Source organism: Vombatus ursinus, unplaced genomic scaffold, assembly GCF_900497805.2.
Source record: "Vombatus ursinus unplaced genomic scaffold, bare-nosed wombat genome assembly UNPS02000582.1, whole genome shotgun sequence".
Lineage (NCBI taxonomy): Eukaryota > Metazoa > Chordata > Mammalia > Diprotodontia > Vombatidae > Vombatus > Vombatus ursinus.
This window is the reverse complement of record NW_020940360.1, coordinates 38,156-56,910: the sequence shown is the minus strand read 5'-3', so window position 1 is coordinate 56,910 and position 18,755 is coordinate 38,156. Positions and strand designations below refer to the sequence as shown.

Sequence of the window (18,755 nt, the reverse complement as noted above, 5' to 3'; positions counted from 1 at the left end):
CCCAAGAATATAAAATATGACACTGCTACCATTTCTTCTCCCTCTATTTGCCAAAAAGTGATGAGACCAGTTGCCAAGATCTTAGTTTTTTTGGTATCAGACTTCAAGCCAGCTTTTACAATTTCTTTTACCCTCATAAAGGGGCTTCTTAAGTGAAGAGGACTTCACTTCACTTTCTGCTATCAGAGAATTCCTCATTGTTTTTGTCTTTATGTTTAGGTCATTTGTATCCTATACTGCATATAGTTAATGTTAGTACCTCCATTAATTTTGACTCAAATGCTCTCTATCATTCTTGTTCTTATATTTCTAGGATACCCTCACATGATTATAGTTCATAATAAGTATAGTTTACAATTCTACCTCACCACACTCCATCATTTTTTTTGTTCTCCTGCTACTTTTAGAAGCACTATAGTAGTAGTCCCATTGATAGCATTATTCCAGTCATGGGGTTCATAACACTCATCTTCAGTGATATGTATGAGGTCATATTTGCTTCTTGAATCATGTCCTCTAATTCTTCTTGTTTGTTACCTAAATTTGGAATTTATATATGACCTTTTTAGCCCTTGAATTTTATTTCTGATCCTTTCTTGGAACCTGTCGTGTAGCCTTCTGAAAGGCTTCTCAACTGGTATCCTTCTTTCATTTTAGCCATACTTTATGCCATTTATCTTGGTGAATGTGAATAGTTAACTTTCTATCATCTTTTTTTACTTTGAAGCACTTTTAGTGAGCATATGTATTCTTATGAACTTCCATTCCTAGACAAGAGCCATTACTTTGTATTATGCCAACATCCAGAAATCCAAAGCCAGTTTTCTTTTATTATATTCATAGATAACTTTTCATTAACCAAATTAATTTTTTTCTTTTCTCCATGAGAAAAATACCACATGATTCACTATATGCTTCATGGCAATGCTTTCTAGGTTCCTTCTGACATTATTTGTGTCCATGAGAGTTGTAAAAAATTGGAAGTTATTCTCATTTTGATAACTGTTGGCAGTTTTCTGGTGTGTCTGTTTTCTGGTGTCTGAAGAAAAAACAAAATTCTCTGAAATTGGTAAGAGGACTATCTGCTTGAGTATTCCTGAGCATAAGTATAACTGCCCATCTTTTGCTACCTCCTCTGTCTGTTATTGAGATTCCTAATAATCTGGAGTAAATGTCATGTTAGTCCATCTGATAGGTGTGAGGTGGTATCTCAGAGTTGTTTTCATTTGTATTCTCTAATCAATAGTGATTCAGAACATTTTTTCATGTGACTATTGCTAGCTTGGATTTCTTCTGAAAATTGCTTATTCATATTGTTTGAAAACTTATCTACTATGGAATATCTCTTATTTTTATAAATTTGACTCAGTTCCCAATTTATTTGAGAAATGAAGACTTTATCAGAGAAACTTGGTGTAAATATTTTCTCCAATTTCCTGTTTTCTTTCTAATTTTGGCTGTATTAATTTTGTTTATGCAAAAACTTTTACATTTTATATCATCAATATGATCTATTTTATTTCCAATAATCCTTTCTATCTGTTTGAGCATAAACTCTTCTTTATTGATAAATCTAGCAGGTTCATTTTTTCATGTTCCCCTAAATTTCTTATGATGTCACCTTCTATGTCTAAATCATTTATGCATTTTGAACTTATCTTAGTATACACTGTGAGATATAGGTCTATCCCTAGTTTCTGCCAAACTGCTTTTCAGTTTTCCCAGCAATTTTTGTCAAATGCTGAGTTCTTACCCACAAAGCTTGGATCTTTGGGTTTAGATTATTATAGTCACTAGATTTTTATGGTCATTAACTTCTGTGTATTGTATACCTAATCTCTTCTACTGATCCACCACTCTATTTCTTATCAAGTATTAGATTATTTGATGATTACCATTTTGTAATATAGTTGGAAACCTGGAATTGTTAGGTTGCCCTCCTTTACATTTTTCTCCCATTGATTCCCTTATTATTTTCACCTTTTGTTCTTCCAGATTAATTTTGTCACTATTTTTTCTAGCCCTATGAAGTAAATTTTGGTGGTGTGTTTGTTTGGGCACTGAATAGTTAAATTAATTTAGGTAGAATTGTTATTTTTATTATTTCATCTTTGCCCGCTTATGAGCAATTAATATTTCTCGAGTTGCTTAGATATGCCTTTATTGGTATGAAAATTATTTTATAATTGAGTTCTATGAACTCATCCCTGGGTTTGTTTTACTGGTAGACTCCCAAATATTTTATATTGTCTACAGTTATTTTAAATGGAATTTCTCTTTCTATTTTTTACCATTGGGTTTTGTTGGTAATATATAGATATGCTAATGATTTATGTGGATTTATTTTATATCCTGCAACTTTGTTTCAGTTAGTTGTTTCAATTATTTTCTTTAGTTGATTCTCTAAGGTTTCTTATTATACCATCATATCATTTGCAGAGTGATAGTTCTGTTTCCTCGTTGCCTATTTTTATTCTTTTAATTTATTTTTCTTTTTTTATTGCTAGTTCAATCTTGAATAATACAGGTGACACTAGACATCCCTGCCTTACTCCCGATCTTATTGGGAAGTCTTTAAATTTATCTCCATTACAGGTAATGCTTGCTCTTGGTTTGAGATATTTACTACTTATGATTTTCAGAACAGTTCTATCAATTCCTGTGCTTTCTAATGTTTTAAATAGGAATACGTGTTGCATTTTATCAAAAACTTTTTCTTCCCCTATTGAGATAATAATGTGATTTTTATTATTTTTACTATTGATAAGTTCAATTCTGCTGAGAGTTTTTAAAAATATTTAGGGGGTGGAGCCAAGATGGCAGAGTAAAAGCAGTGACTTGCTTGAGCTTTCCCCCAAACCCTTCCAAATACCTATAAAAATGGCTCTAAACAAATTCTAAAGCAGCAGAAACCACAAAAAGACAAAGAGAAACAAATTTCCATCCCAAAACAAATTGGATGGTTGATCAGAAAGGTATATTGTGCAGGGCCGGGAGAGGAGTGCAGTTAGGCATGGTCGCACAGGCCACAGTGAACCTGGAGCAGGCCTGAGGGGACTGAAGTGCAGGCAGCTGTGGTGGTTTCCACCCTTCTCAACCCATGAACGCCAATGACAACTTAGAAGGTTGGTGGGAAATGTCTGTTTCTGCAGTGAGACACAATCAAGGGTCCCAGCCCTATTCCCCAAGGTTGGCCCTGGGGCGGTGGCTCCCACCTGAGCTTCTGGCCCACAGACTAAGGGGGAATCGAGTGTCTGATCAGAGGGGGATTACAGGGATCTCTCTGGTGGTGCAGGATTCTCTTGCTTTGCCCATGCTTGTATCTGGGTCACAGTTCTAGGTGGCAGTCCTGGGTTGAGGAGGAGAGCTGGTCTGGTGGAGCTTGTAGTGGCTGTGGAGAGGAAATCCTCCTCACAGTTCCAAGACGGAAAAGAGTGCTTGTGGTCACTCATAGACCAGAGCACAGGCCAGAAAAGGAGTAAACACCTCGCCCTTGATTATAGCACCTTGGAAGAATTGAAAATTTACAGGTCCCTAGAAGTATCTCTGAAAACAGCTGCACAAAACCCCCGAAATTTGGGACAGTACATTCTCCACACTGGAAACAGACCCCTACCTTAACCAAGAGTTTATAACTCAAGTAATTGGCCAGAACTATGAGCAAGCTGCGCAAAAAGCGTCAGACTACATGATCTTATTTTGGTGGCAAAGAAGATCAAAACATACAACCAGAAGAAGACAATGAAGCCAAAGCTACTACATACAAAGCCTCCAAGATAAATATGAATTGTTCCCAGGCCATGGAAGAGCTCAAAAAGGATTTTGAGAAGCAAGTAAGAGAAGTAGAGGAAAACCTGAGAGTGATGCTAAAGGAGACCCAAAAAATACTGAAAAAAATAACACCTTAAAAAACAGCTTAACCAAAATGGCAAAAGAGGTCCAAAAATCCAATGAGGAGAAGAATGCCCTAAAAAGCAAAACTGGACAAATCAAAATGAAAGTCCAAAATGTTGCTGAAGAAAATACTTCCTTAAAAATTAGAATGGAGCAATTTCAAGCTAGCAACTATATGAGAACTCAGGGCATTGTAAAACTAATCCAAAAGAATGAAAAAATAGAAGAGAATGTGAAATATCTCATTGGAAAAACAATTGATGTGGAGAAAAGATCCAGGACAGAAAACTTAAAAATTATTTGACTATCTGAAAACTATGATCAAAAAAAGGGGCTAGCCATTATCTTTCAAGAAATTATCAAGGAAAACTGCCCTGATATTTTAGAACCAGAGGGCAAAATAGAAATTGAAAGAACCTACCAATCTCCTCCTGAAAGAGATCCCCAATGGAAAACTCCTAGGAATAATGTAGCCAAATTGCAGAATTCCCAGGTCAAGGAAAAAATGTTGCAGGCAGCCAGAAAGAAACAATTCAAGTATTGTGGAAATACAATCAGGATAACACAAGATTTAGCAGCTTCTACATTAAGGGACCAGAGGGCATAGAGTGTGCTATTCCGGAAGGTAAAGGGAATAGGATTACAACCAAGAATCACATACCCAGCTAAACTCAATATAAGCCTTCTGGGAAAAAAGTGGTCATTCAATGAAATAGGTGACTTTCAAGCATTCCTGAGGAAAAGACCAGAGTTGAATAGAAAATTTGACTTTCAACTACAAGACTCAAGTGAAATATGGAAGAAGCAAACAGGAAAGAGAAATCATAAGGAGTTGTTAAGGTTGCACTGTTTCCATTCCTGCACGTAAAGATGATTTTTGTAACTCATGAGTCCTTTGTCCGAATTAGGGTAGTGGGAGGGAAAAATTATATGTGTGTATATATAGATAGAGAGACAGGTAGATAGGGGGTGCAGAGAGAGTTGAAGATGAAGGGGTGGTATCTGGAAAATAAAATTAAGGGGTGAGAGAGGATTATACTGGGGAAATGAGAAAGGGAGAAGTAGAATGGGGTAAATTATGTCACATGAAACAGACAAGAAAAGGCTTTTACAGTGGAGGGGAAATGGGGGAAGGTGAGAGGGAATGAGTGAATCTTATTCTCATAGGATTTGGCTTGGAAATCTATCTTACCCTACAGGAAAATAAGGGGAAAGGGAATAAGAGAGCTGGAGGTTGATAGAGAGGAGGGCAGATTGGGGGAGGGGATAAATGTGATTTTAAAGGATTATGTAAAACCACTCTTTATAAGAACCCTGTGAGGTAGATAGCTCAAGTAGTATTATTACCTTTTGACACAAAAGGATACTAAGGTTCAAAGAAGTTATGTGACTTGCCAGTATTCACAGAAATACTTAGAATCAGGATGTTAATCCAAGTATCTCATGTCAAGGTTGACTTGAAAGTTCTTCCAGGTTTCTGTGCTGAGGCAAACCTGAATTTGCTCTTTATGAATAAATGATTGTCTTCCACTATTTAAGACAAGCAGTGTTATAGATTCTCAAGCAATTTATAATGCTATCCAGTGCCCAGGATGGATATCCAGTCCAAGACTGTCATTTTGATATTATCAGTAGTTCAGTAGCCTAGAATTGTCACAGAAAAGAGGGCAATGGTACCATTTTGAGACCAACTTGGCTCATTTCATTTTGTGCTCTTTGTTGACCAAAGACTATGCCACCAACCATCTTGAAATACAAATCCATTCTCAACTTGAAGCCTAACTCCTAGAGCATGCCCATTTGTGTTGAGTCTGTTTTACCATCTCTATATGCCTAAGATAGTGTAGGGAATAACTGCTCTCTTCCCATTCTGATTCACATTGACTGAATTAAAATACCCATCTGCCCTCATAAACTTATGAATTATATCACAAAGCTTGTCTTCAAACCAACTATAAGGCCATAGAGAAATGTATCTGTACATTTAGAGATGGCACAAAGATATGAGTCAGTATGTCTTTTCATTAAGCTTTTATCAATTGTTTGCTTTGTGCAAGCCTCTATCCTAAATCTAGATATTTAAAAAAATGAATCATCTCTTGTTGCAAACTTCAATGGTTTTTAAGTCTTTCAGGGGTTAAAAGAAAAACATGCAAATAATTACAATTCACAATACCAAGGGATACATGAATGAGACGAGAACAAACTGCTCAGAAAAATGTGTGAGGGTGAACTTTTGACTGATATTATCCGGGAGAACTTTCTAATTTATGGAGGTGGTAATGTAGTTCCTCAAGGATAGGTAGGTAGTATTTTAACAGACAGGCAGAAGTACCCTTGGAGACAGTGTTATATACGTAATGTGCACAAATACACAGAAACTGAGATGGTCAAGACAAATTTGACATAAGGAATTATCTTTTATCCCCAACATAAAGATATTTTGAAATCTCAAATATTGATTTCAAGAGCCATACTTAAAAATGGATTCCTCTATTTAGAAAAAAACTAGAATGCCCACATTTTACCACAGCTTATTCTTCTTTAATTTCTGCTTTGTCGTCACCAGTACCTTTAGTTCATGCACCCCTCAGTACTTTCCCTGACCATCTGCTTTGACTTAAATTCTTTCCCTTTTCAATTGATACCCTATTTTAACCAAATCAACTCTATATTTGTCTTTCTTCAGTCACTTACTCCATTGTCAAATTGGAGATCACACCCACAAAGGCCCATGCAAGTCCAAAGTCAGCTAGCTTAATTACTCATTTGTTATTTATTAACAGATTTTGAAGTTTCACATGTCTGTGAGGAACTCTTCCTGAGTAACAAAAGACAGTGTGTCATAAGATTTGGTATACATAACTTTTAATGAGTGAAGAATTCATATACTGGCTAGGAGGGATAGAATCCAATTATTTTTTTAGATACATGGTAAGGAATAAAAAATGAGATATAGTCTAGCATCTCACATAAGTACATCTTGAAAGCTGGCAATGTTAGGGTGAAGTTCCTTCAACCACAAAATTTCTTGAATTGCACTACTTGTAATGTCCTCCTCACTCTGTAATCTGATTTTCATCATGGCTACCATCTGACCTCTAGTTTATGTGGATCCTTGTATATAGCACCATAAGTACCTTCTTCAGTTTTCTCTATTTTTGTATATTCCTCTACAGCAATTCAATATACTGGCAAATCTGAGAAGTCCAAAGCCAAAGAGTCACAGATGTCATCATAGGCAGTGGTGGCAGTATCAATGATAGCAGGAGAGTCTCCTCCACTTCAGTTCCAAGGATTCTACCTGATGTCATCCCTTTTGTATTCCATATCTTGTTCAGTTATTCCTCAATTGATCAGCACTCCCTCAGATTCCCATTTTTTTGCCACCTCACAAAGTTCTATAAATGCTTTTGTACATTCTTTGCTACGGTTTGTTTTGCTCGGGACTAATCCCTACTTTCTTTCTTAATCTGCTTTCTCTTAAGTTCTGCCTTTCCTCTTCTCCTCCCATTTCCCTGCTCAGAGAAATGCATTTCTATACTTAGTTCTTTCTATCTGTCTCTCTCTCTTTCTCTGTCTCCTCCCCATCTCCTCTTGCTTTCCCATCTCCTCCCTCTCTCCTTCTCCTTCTCCTCTCTCTCTTTTTCCCTCTCCTTCTCTGTTTCCCTCTCATGTTGAGATGCAGCTGCTCTCCCAATCCATTTTCTTAGTTGTTTACATGTTTATGTACCTTCATTATAATTTTGCTTTGTTTCTCTCTCTCCTGCTCATCCTCCTTTTCTTCCGTGCTCTTTCCACCCTCTTTTAAAATGATGAGACTCCAGGCCCTCTGTTTTATTAGAGTCCCTCTATGACCACTGGTTCAGATAATAGGGAGCAGTGGGGACATATTTATCATCTCCCCATATTAGAGAATAGTAATTTACTAGTTTTAGTGCTATATACTTTTTCATTTGTGTTTCCAGTTTTACATCATTAACTTCTGTATTTGAAATTTAGGGTTTCTGTTCAGCTCTTGTCTTTTAGTATGAAATGCTTAGATTTTCTGATCAAGATTTGATCTAGTGCATCTTCTATGTCTGTTTGAGTGAGTTTTGGGGTAGAACTCGCTGTACTTCTTCCTGCTGCTGTGCTATCTTGTATCTACCTTCCTTATTTTGAATTTAATAACTGTATAAGACCGAGGGGAAAATACCACTGATTAGAGAGGTGAGAGAATTCTATCTCTTCTCTGTGAACTACTATGAGTTCTTTTGCTAGTCCTATTTTCAGTTAAATGAAAAAAATGCTTCCTTATATCAGATATTTATGGTTACCTTGAGTGAATGCATGGAAACTATAGGTCTTTTCAACCACATTTGTAAATATACGAGCATGAAATGTGGTTTTGGAAGATAAATGCATGGGAAAATTAATTCAAAGGGATATAATAGTAATAATAATAATAATAATAATTATTATTATTATTTTTGGTGAGGCATTTGTGGTTAAATGACTTGCCCAGAGTTCCATAGCTACTAAGTGTTATGTGTCTGAGGTCAGATTTGAACTCAGGTCCTCCTGGCTCCAGGGCTGGTGCTCTATCCACTGTGCCACCTAGCTGCCCCAAAGAGATATAATTCTTGAAAAAATCTTTAATATTGATCTTATTTACCTTAAGCCTGTTAGCTTCAAATGAAAATACAGATGATTTCTAGTGTTATATTTTTGGTCTCCTATATTGATGAAATTGTATATTATTTTAAATTCTTAGTTTTTAAAAGCTTATCTAGGGGTTCCTCAATGAATAATCATTTTCTATAACATGTGTTTTCCTGTCCTCTAACCAATAATCTGGAAATTTTTTTTTTTTGCTTTTTTGTGTAGCTAGTGTTTAAATAATTAAGATGATGGTTAGAATCTTTTCTTTTCACCTGTGATGTCTTTTCTGAGAAAGGTGAAATTGAAGAAGAAGAAATGAAATAATGCCACATTGGATAGGAGGAAGAGAGGAAGCTTAGTATTTCAGAAACTTCAAGTTCCTCCCATTGTTCAAAGACGATATAGAAGCAACAGGTTTGGCTATAGCCCACAAAGATGACCATTAAAATTCAGGGAGATTAGAAGGCAAGAGAAATGATGAGAATCAATCAGTTACTTAGGAAACATTTATTGTATACCTACTGTGTTCAAGGGGAACTACTCAGTTGTAAGGATACAACTGCAAGGAATGAGGCAACCCCTACTCTGAAGAAGCTTGTGTTCTAAAGATAGAGATACCAAATTACAAATGGTCATTAAATGTATGATATATTGTGATAGAGTGCACCAGCAGATGAAGGAGATTAGAAAAGGCTTCAGAAGATGTTTCTTGTTCTGTACCATAAAGAAAGAGAAGAGAGTCTTTGAGGCACAGAGGTTAGGAAGGATTGCATTGAAGATGTGTAATATGTTCAGTGTAAAGGCATGGATCTGGGGAACAGAGTGAAGGTCAATTCAGCTGATCAAAGTGTGCGGGATAAGGAGTAAGGTTTAAAGAGGAATGACTGGTGTGAGGCCAGTTCTTAAAATGCTATAAAGCTGAATAAAAGAGTTTATATTTTATACTTGAGGCTATAGGGTGCTAGGAGAATTGATTGAATTGTATAGTAACGTGGTCAGATTTGCTCTTAGTATAATTATTTTGTCAGTAGTGCTCAGAATGTTCTGGAGTGATGAGAGACTGGAATTAGGGAGGCTTGTTAGGAGACTATTGTGGTAATCTAGGCTAGAGGTGATGAAAGCCTGAATTAAGGTGATACCTGTGTGAATAGAGAGAAGGGATCAACCAAAGGGCTTGTTTTTGGAACTGATTATACAGACAGCCGATCTGAAGCAGCAAAGTACAGGGAAAGATAGGAGACTTCATGTGCCAGGCAAGTCAAACTACCACTGCTTTATCAATCAATTTTTCTTCTCAAACTTGGATAGAGACAGACCTAGAATTTGAGCCCAACCATCCTGGAAATAGTATCACACTAGACCACCTCTGTTTTCAAGCCCAGTCCCTACTGCTGCCATCCAGGTAATTACAGTTGTGGATGGGAGACCTGGCAACTCCTTTTAAAGGTGTTTTTTCAGTAGCCATAGCTATCAATTATCCACCTCTGCATTGTCACTGATGTGATATCAGAAATGGATATGGTTCTATAAATGGAAATAACAGTAAAAAAGATGTTTTATCACCTATCTTATTTTTCTAATGTAAGGCCCACTGGATCTTTTCATCTCTCTTGCATATGAATTCTATTATTGATTGTCTTTCCTTATTTGAAGATGAGTTCCTTGAGAGAGAAGACTATGACAGGAATAATATAAGGGAGCCTCTAGCTGCCCTTGATGAATTCAAGTTAGCATATGTTTTCAGGCAGTTATTTATGATTGGGGTAAGAGAGGAATAAGGGGATAAGGAGAGATCTAATGGTCAACCATGATTTATATTGCTTCATGGTAAACAGGTAGCCCCATTAGGAAAGTGAAAAAAAAACCAAAGTAATTCTCAACAATCCTAGTGAAGTTCATTGAAGAATACATGGAGTCTCATACATTTAGATGGCTAAATTTCAAATTGACAATGGGGGCTAAGAATACAGTTAATTTTATCCCTACTTTCTTTTGTCACTTTCAAGTGTGGTACGCATTCTAGTTTCAGCTTATGGAGGAACCCATAGCATCTGATTCCTATCAGCTGGCTGAAGTTACTAATTTTGTTGTATCCATTGAAGGGAGAGCAATATCTAAGATTTAATTATCTATTTATTTTCAATTACTATCTGGATGGAGAATAGTTTCCCACCTACCTAATCTCTTTCAGCTTTCCCATCTACTGGTCTTTCTAGTGTTTTAACTGATTAAGGGACAAGGGTTTATCTATTGCCTCCATTCTCAAATACTTACTTTGATGTTTTAGATATTGCAGTTATTAGTGGGCCAGTCTTTGAATCCATGGCTGGTTTTGCAGGTGACCCTTTTCTTCAGTCTGATAACTTTATTTTTAACCTCAGAAAATTTTTTTTCAGCAATGGGAAGCCTAGTCAAGGACTGCCATTAAACCAGTTCAGGAATGTTGCAAAAACCTTCCCCTCCAACCTCCCCTCAAATATATATTTGTGTGTGTGTGTATACATATACATATACATATACATATACATATACATATACATATACATATACATACACATACACATATACATACATATATATATACATATATACATACATATATATATATGCATATATATATATATGCTTTCTTTTTGGTGAGGCAATTGGGGTTAAGTGACTTGCCCAGAGTCATATAGCTAGTGAGTGTTATGTCACCTTGCTGCCCTGACATGACTGTATTTAAAAAATAAGGAAATTATATCTTTTGTTTGTCAATCTATCTTTAATATTGATTATCATTTAATATAGTGTGTTCATATATAATTATATAATGTATATTAATAAAATCTTCCACATAATAGTATACATGTGTTGTTTAATCATTCAGTCATGTCGAATTCTTCATGACCCAATGGACTTCAGTTTATGGGGTTTTCTTGGCAAAGACACTTAAGTGGTTTGCCATTTGCTTTTCCAGTGGATCACCAATCCATAGGCAAAGAGATGTTAAATGACTTCTCCAAGATCACACATCTAGGAAATTTCTGAGGCTATGTTTAAACTCAGGTCTTCCACATGTTAAGCCCTGCACTCTATCCACAGTACCACCTATTGTATGTGTCTGTGTATGTGTGTGTAGATATACAGATAGATAGATGGATACATAGATGTATGCTTGAATATGAAAAATTTAATATAAAGACCCCTTTCTTACTTAAGTTACTTCTATAGGGATATGAGTTCAACAAAACTTTAAAAACATAAAATATATGGACTTAGCTAAGCATCTTAAAGTTTGGTCTTGAATATGTATTTACTTTCTTACAAAGTGGACATAAAGCTACACTCTCTGGGGTAACAAATTAATAGCAAAAAGAATGTCTTTTCTGTGTACAATATAAACACAAAGAAATCAAGTTACACTCTGCTCTTGTAAGAATCTTATTCTTTAAAAGGGATTCTGTACCTTAAATGTATCGTAAATTTGTATGATCAGAACACATGACTGACTTAGTTATTTGTGTATCATTTGCTCTTTTATGCTCCCCATATAACAAGCCCAAACAACCTATATATCAGTGTAGTGAAAGGACTGGTGGAAGTAGGAGCAATGGGTAAAAATTGCAGAGAGAGCAATGTTCGGCCTAATGGGAGAAAAGTGTCTGAACAATCAAAAACCTTCACAGGTGGAATGGATTGCTTTTGCATGAAGTTACTCTCCCTCACTGCAAATACACACATGAAATTTGGATGACCATGAATTGTGGATGTTTAATATGGATGTCAAGTTCAGGTAAGATTAGACTAGAGGAATAGCCTTTGATGTCCCTCCTGATTCTGGATTTCTATACTTATGCTCTAAATTTGAAGGTTAAATGAAGAGTCTAACACTTTTCTGAAAGAAAATTAGTTGAAAATGATGTATTTGAAGATCCTCTCATCAATTTATATCAACTGTTTACTTAGTAACTGACAACAGGGAATAGTAGAAAACATTATCTGACCTGAGAATAAATGAAACAATTGAATCAGAATGCCATCACTTACTGTAATTCTTGAAAATGTTTATTATTATTAAATATAAAGTGGTGATGATAATATTTTTCCTAATTTTCTCCAACTATTGTCATGGTAATCAAATATTGGATAGTGAAGCCATTTCAAAAAATTGTAAAGTAAAATAGACGTATGAGGAACTTTTGGTGCTTCATTGTAAGTTGTGGTACCCTGAGTCAAATGATTCATCTGTTTTCAAGTCAGATAATATTTTCTGTCATTTTATGCAGCTATGTGTTAAGAAAACAGTTGACATAAATTGATCAGAGGATCTTCAAATACATTATTTTCAAATAAGTACCCTTTTCTCAGAAAAGTAATGGCCTTTTGATTTCAGGACCAGAATGGCTGAACATATTTTCAAAAGCATATTGTTATGATTCTCCAGACAATCTGGGTGACAACATTTTAAAATTGGTGAGCTTGACATGGACATGGTAGCAAGGAATTTAAGTCAGTAAACACATATTGAAGTGATATATCAATATGTATAAAATATATATATTTATACATAAATGTGTATGAACATGAAATATATACATATATGCATACCTTTATCTATGTAAATGTGTGTTTATACATGTGTAAATATATGTGCACAGTCATATTATAATGGAAAACATTTTGGTATTGAAATTAATTCCCAGGCTATGAGTTTCATCAAAGCAGTCTTTATGTCCTTGTTCCTCAGACTATAGATGACTGGGTTCATGGTTGGGGGCAGCACTGTATAGAACATGGGCAACAACAGATCTAGAAGTGAGTCAGATTCCTGGGGTGGCTGTAGATAGGCAATGAGAACCGTGGTGATAAAAACCATGAGAATAATGAGGTGGGGCAGGCAAGTGGAGAAGGCTTTTGACCTCCCCTCTCTGGTTGGCATCTTCAGGACAGTTGAGAAGATGTGACTGTAAGAGATTGTGATGTAAATAGAGCAGAAAACTGCTGTACCAGTCCCAAAAGCCACAGGGACATCAACTGCAAGGTGCGTTTCAGAGCAGGAGGTCTGGAGCAAGGAAGGGACATCACAGAAGAACTGGTGGATGTCCTTGGAGCCACAGAAGTGCAAAGTGAATATACTAGTTGAATATATGGCCCCAAACAAACCTCCACTGAGCCAGGAAGCAGCTGCCATCTTCACACAAGCCCCTCTAGTCATGATGAGTTCATAGTGCAGGGGCTGACAAATGGCCACATAGCGGTCATAAGACATTACTGTGAGAAGATAAAGTTCTGATGCTACAAATAACACCATTAAAAAGAGTTGTGAGACACACCCCCAAAAAGAGATGTAGCAGCTGCGACTTAGAGAATTAGCAATTGATTTGGGGACTGTGGTGGAAATAAGGCAGAGGTCTAAAAAGGACAGGTTCTTTAGGAACAAGTACATAGGAGTATGGAGTTTCCCATTAAGAGAGATGAGGGTGAAAACAAGTATGTTACCCATTAGAGCCACTAGGTAGATCAGCAAGAAGAGGATTGCATGTAAGACCTGTAGCTCCCAGATGTTGGAAAAGCCCATGAGGAAGAATCCTGTTACCACAGTGAGATTGGCCATGTTCTAGGGGTAGAGGGTTTTCTCTACTGCCTGAATGGAGAAAAGAAACAGATGCAAAATAATGAGAAGAACATCTCAGGGAAATTTGGTTCAGGTTCACTGTGTGACTTTGTGCAAATGACCGTTCTTTTTGCCTTAATTTTCCTATTTTTAATATGAATTGATGGACATAGTTCAGAAGATTTAAAACTGAAATTCATGGACCTAAAATATTTTTATAAATGTATTTCCTTGTAGTTTGTTTCCATTTTAATCTTACATATTTTAGTGCTTTTTAGAGAAATGATTCTCATAAATTTTCCATGGTCTTTTTTAAGAGTCCAAAGGGAAGCAAAAAAGGGCTAAGAACCTCTGAAGTAGATGATTTTTAAGGCTCTTCTACATCTCAGATTATCTAGGAATCTCTAAACAACATCCTTACCTTGAAAAAGTTGCTAACCATAGCTATATCTCTCTACGTGGATGATTTTCATTATCATAAAATACTTTCATTACAAGACCTCTTTTTATGTAGGCAATTCTAGTAGTGTTATTACCAACTCATACAGAAGATGTTGGACCTCAGAAAAGTTAAGTGAAATTTCAGTCATTATTGAAGGAGTTTCAAAACCAAGATGTTAATCCAGGTTTCCTGCTTTTCAGGCTGTCTTGAAAGCTCTTCTAGGTTCCATTGCTGAGGCATACCTTAATATGCTGTTCATAAACAAATGATTGTCTTCCCTTCCTTTAAGACTTTAACTTATATAGGTTATATAATAATTTTAAATGATGTCCACTACCCTGGCGTAGACTGGTTCATTATCCAAGACTTTTTGACAAGATCATCAGCTCAATAGACTAGACATGTCATGCAGATGAATGTGGTATCAGAGATTAGACTTCCTTACGGTTTTTTCAATTTCAAGCTCTCTGTTGGCTACCACTATCCCAGACCAGACATGTTGAAATGCAAATCTATCCTCAAATGGAAAAATAACTCCCAAAGCACCATCTTCTGTGTTGGATCTCTTCTGGTTTGAAGAATATAGCATGTGGAAAAACTGCTCCCTCCACCCCCAAACACCACTTTAGATTTTGATTCACTTTGCCCTAGTTAAAACACTCCTGTAACTCAAACAAATCCTTATATACTCATAAAGTATTTCCCAAGGTATACCTCTTAGACCCATTATTTATGGCTATAAGGCCATATATAACTAGACATTTGCATTTGGGCATCAGGCAAAGGAATTAAATGGATGGATCAACCATAACATTTGACAAAACATTTATCAAGGGCTTGCTCTGCACAAGCATCTATTCTAAACCCGCATAGTTTAAAAAAATATGAATCTTCTCTAGGCCTCAAGATGTTTCCAGTCTATCAGGGAACATGTAATATATGTAAATGAGTGTAACTTAAAGTAGAATGTGATAAAATGCAAGGGAGGAGAACAAAGAGCTCAGAGAGATGTGAGACAGAGAGCTTATTTCTGACTGGCAAGATCAAGGGACAGCTTCATGCTTAATGGAATTGGTAGGGAAGTCTTTAGAATTTGGGTAGGATTTCAAAAGGCATAAATATTGAGGTTGCAAGGGGAGATATTCCATGTATGTTATGAGCACAAACACAGAAGCAGTGATGAGCAAGACAAGGAAGAGGGAATGTCTATTTTCTTCATATAAAGATCTTTTGGAATTCAAATATTGATTTCAAGAGTATAATTTCAATCAAAGTTCTTGTACTTTTACTAAAATGCCTATGTTTTCCTATGCATTATTCTTCTTAAGCCTATTCTTTATTTTTGTTGGGGCCTCCAGTTTTGGTACCACTCAACAATTTGCTTGACAATCCTGCTGAATCTGATTTTTCTTTCTTCCCATCCTGTGTCCCTATAATTAGCCAGTTTAAGTGGATATTCCTCTTGAATCACCTGCTGTTTTGTCTTATTGAAGATTACAGCTTGCTAAATCCTAACCTTTGGTTACTTTAGCCACCCACCTCTTATAATTTTACTCATGTACTGCTGAATAGAGTTGGGCAAAGTCACAAAACTCTACTGACTGGATTCATTACTGATTAATGCCATATAATTGCAACTGGTCTTCATTTCAGTCAAGCAGTCCTTTTGTTCCTTTCATGTTGATTTTTACATCCCATTCCTTACCTTGGCTGCTTCCAAACTTATATTCTCTCCTTATGTCTCCCATACCTCCCCTCCCAAACATTTGCACAAGTGAAGACTTCATATCATTCTTCATTTAGAAAACAGAGAACAGTATGATCGAGAGTTATTTCCCCCTTCTTTTCAACTCCAAACTAATTGACATTCTACCCCATTCTCTTCTGTTTTACTCTAGTCTCTGTTGAAGATTTAAAGTAGCCCTGCTTCTGACAAGAGTAAAACCCTCTATGTCTACATCCTTGATTCCATCCCATTTTTAAGATTTTTCCTCTATTATTAGCCTCTTCTCTACCTCTAATATCCACTCTTTCCCAAACTGCTCAGGCCTTTTTTGGGACCTAAAATTTCCCTTATCCTTTAAAACACCTAAATAGGCTCTATAATATTTCTATACCCAGTAAATGTCTTAGAAAAATGTGCTCCTTATTTCTTATATCCACTGTATCTTCTTTCATTCTTATAAACCCCATATAATCTGACTTATAACATCATGAGTCAACTGAAATTATCATTTTCAAGGTCAAAAATAATTTATTAATGTGTATATCTGATAGATTTTTCTAAAAACTCATTCTTCTTGACTTCTGTGTAGTATTTGACATTCTTGAGCACCCCCTCATTCTTTTATAGTGTTTCCTCTCTGTATTTTTGTTACTTTGCTCTCTCCTAGTTTTCCTAATATCTGACAACTAATTCTTACTTTCTCTTGCTGCAACATCACTGTCCCATCATGCCCTCTAATTATGTTTATGCCAAACTTCTGATTTAGGCTTTCTTCTAAGTTCTTTCCTTTCATTTTCTCTCAGTGACCATATTATGTCACGTGGGTTTTTTCATGTTCCCATTACAATGATGCGTCCCATTTCTATATTTCCTGCCCTAGTCTTTGTCTCTTAAGCTTTAGAATTGTGTCATGTAATGGAAATTCCAAAGTGGATGTCCTTTCGATATCTCCAACTCAGTGTGTCCCAAGCCCAACCATTATTTTCCTCATTTTCCATAGACCCCCTGGTTCTCAACTTTCTTATATCTTCAAGAGTACTATCATCCTTGAAGTCACCAGATTTATAGCTTCAAGGCTATCCTTTTCATTTCACTCTTACCTTTGTCCCCACATATCATCAGTTTTCACAGAGAGTTCTTTCTATCACCACAATGTCTCCTACATTTGTCCCTTTAACTTCATTTACTCAGCCATCACTATAGTTAGAACCCTTGTCACTTACTCTCTAGAATAGTACAGTATCTTCTAATTCGTGTCCCTGTGCAAAGTGTCTCCCATCTTCAATCCATCCATCAGATTTCTGCCAAACTGGCTTTCCTAAAACACAAAATTGAGCATGTCACTCCACCACTCATTAAACCTCAGAGGGCTCACTAATTCTCATAGAATTAAATTGAAACCCTTATTTTTGATTTTTAAATGCTTTCTGAAAGAGGACCCAATCCTTATTTCCAGCCATAGTGCACATACATCTTCTCTACCTTAGTCCAATCTAATGTCTAGCTAATATAACCTTCTTGGCATTCATCATATTGTTGTTCAGTCGTTTCAATCATATTTGATTCTGCATTACCCCGTTTGGGGTTTTCTTGGCAAAAATTCTGGAGTGGTCTACCATTTACATCTCCAGCTCATTTTACAGATGAAGAACTGAAGCAAAAAGGGGTAAGTGACTTGTCCAGGGCCACAGAGATAGTAAGTGTCTGAAATCATATTTAAACTCACAAAGATGATTCTTTCTGATTCCCTGCACAGTGCTCCATCCACTGCAACACCTAACCTCCCTTCTTTCCTAATATACAGCATTCCATCTACCATCTCTGTGCTTTTGTCCTGCCTCTTCAAAAGGCTGAAGTTAAGGACTGCTTTTCCATCTATCTTTGAATCCCTAGCCCCTAGCATAGTGATTGACCTACTTTAGGAACTTAGTAAATGCTTGCTTATTCATTTATTTGTGGCTAGCCTTTCAGTGATCACTTAGTCTATAAGCCATAAAAGTCATTGGAAACATCCTTGCACCCCCAGTTTATGGCCTAAGATTGCCTGAAATGCTCAGCTTCTCTGATTTTTGCTTCTTGAATTTCACCATTAAAGAGACAGTTTTGTTGGATGTGCTTTTTTTTTTTTAACACTTAGTTGAGATCAAGTACTGGAAAGGCTATTTTGCTTGAATATTATAGAGAGAGATTATGTGATTTTGGAACTGACTACACCACAAAGAAAGCTAGTCCTGAGTGCATCGAATGAGAATTTGCAGGAAGGGGAGACTAAATTGAATGCTCACTGGGTAGCAAGGGAGCAACATGAAGAACTTGCGTACCAAAGCTTAGTAAAGAATATGAAGATGTAGGAGCTTACCTAAAACAATCTTCACATTCTTTTTAAATTTTACCACAGTTGACCTGATTTTCATATCCAATAACCTGCTTAAAACCATAGATGGAAGTTGTAA

At 36.2% G+C, this 18,755-nt stretch overlaps 1 protein-coding gene and 1 pseudogene across 1 annotated transcript; both read right to left on the bottom strand.

The window, feature by feature from the left end:
• Positions 1-11,251, bottom strand: part of LOC114037198 — a 91,889-nt pseudogene extending 80,638 nt beyond the window's left edge.
• Positions 11,252-13,183: 1,932 nt separating this feature from the next.
• LOC114037188 (olfactory receptor 14A2-like) lies at positions 13,184-14,134 on the bottom strand. The gene has a single exon (XM_027854017.1). It carries the CDS (start codon positions 14,132-14,134, stop codon positions 13,184-13,186), a length of 951 nt encoding a protein of 316 aa, XP_027709818.1.
• Between the last annotated feature and the right edge of the window lie 4,621 nt (positions 14,135-18,755).

Bases quoted from the DNA above. Each gene is read 5' to 3' on its own strand.
- LOC114037188 (XM_027854017.1), bottom strand. From the start codon at position 14,134: ATGGCCAATCTCACTGTGGTAACAGGATTCTTCCTCATGGGCTTTTCC.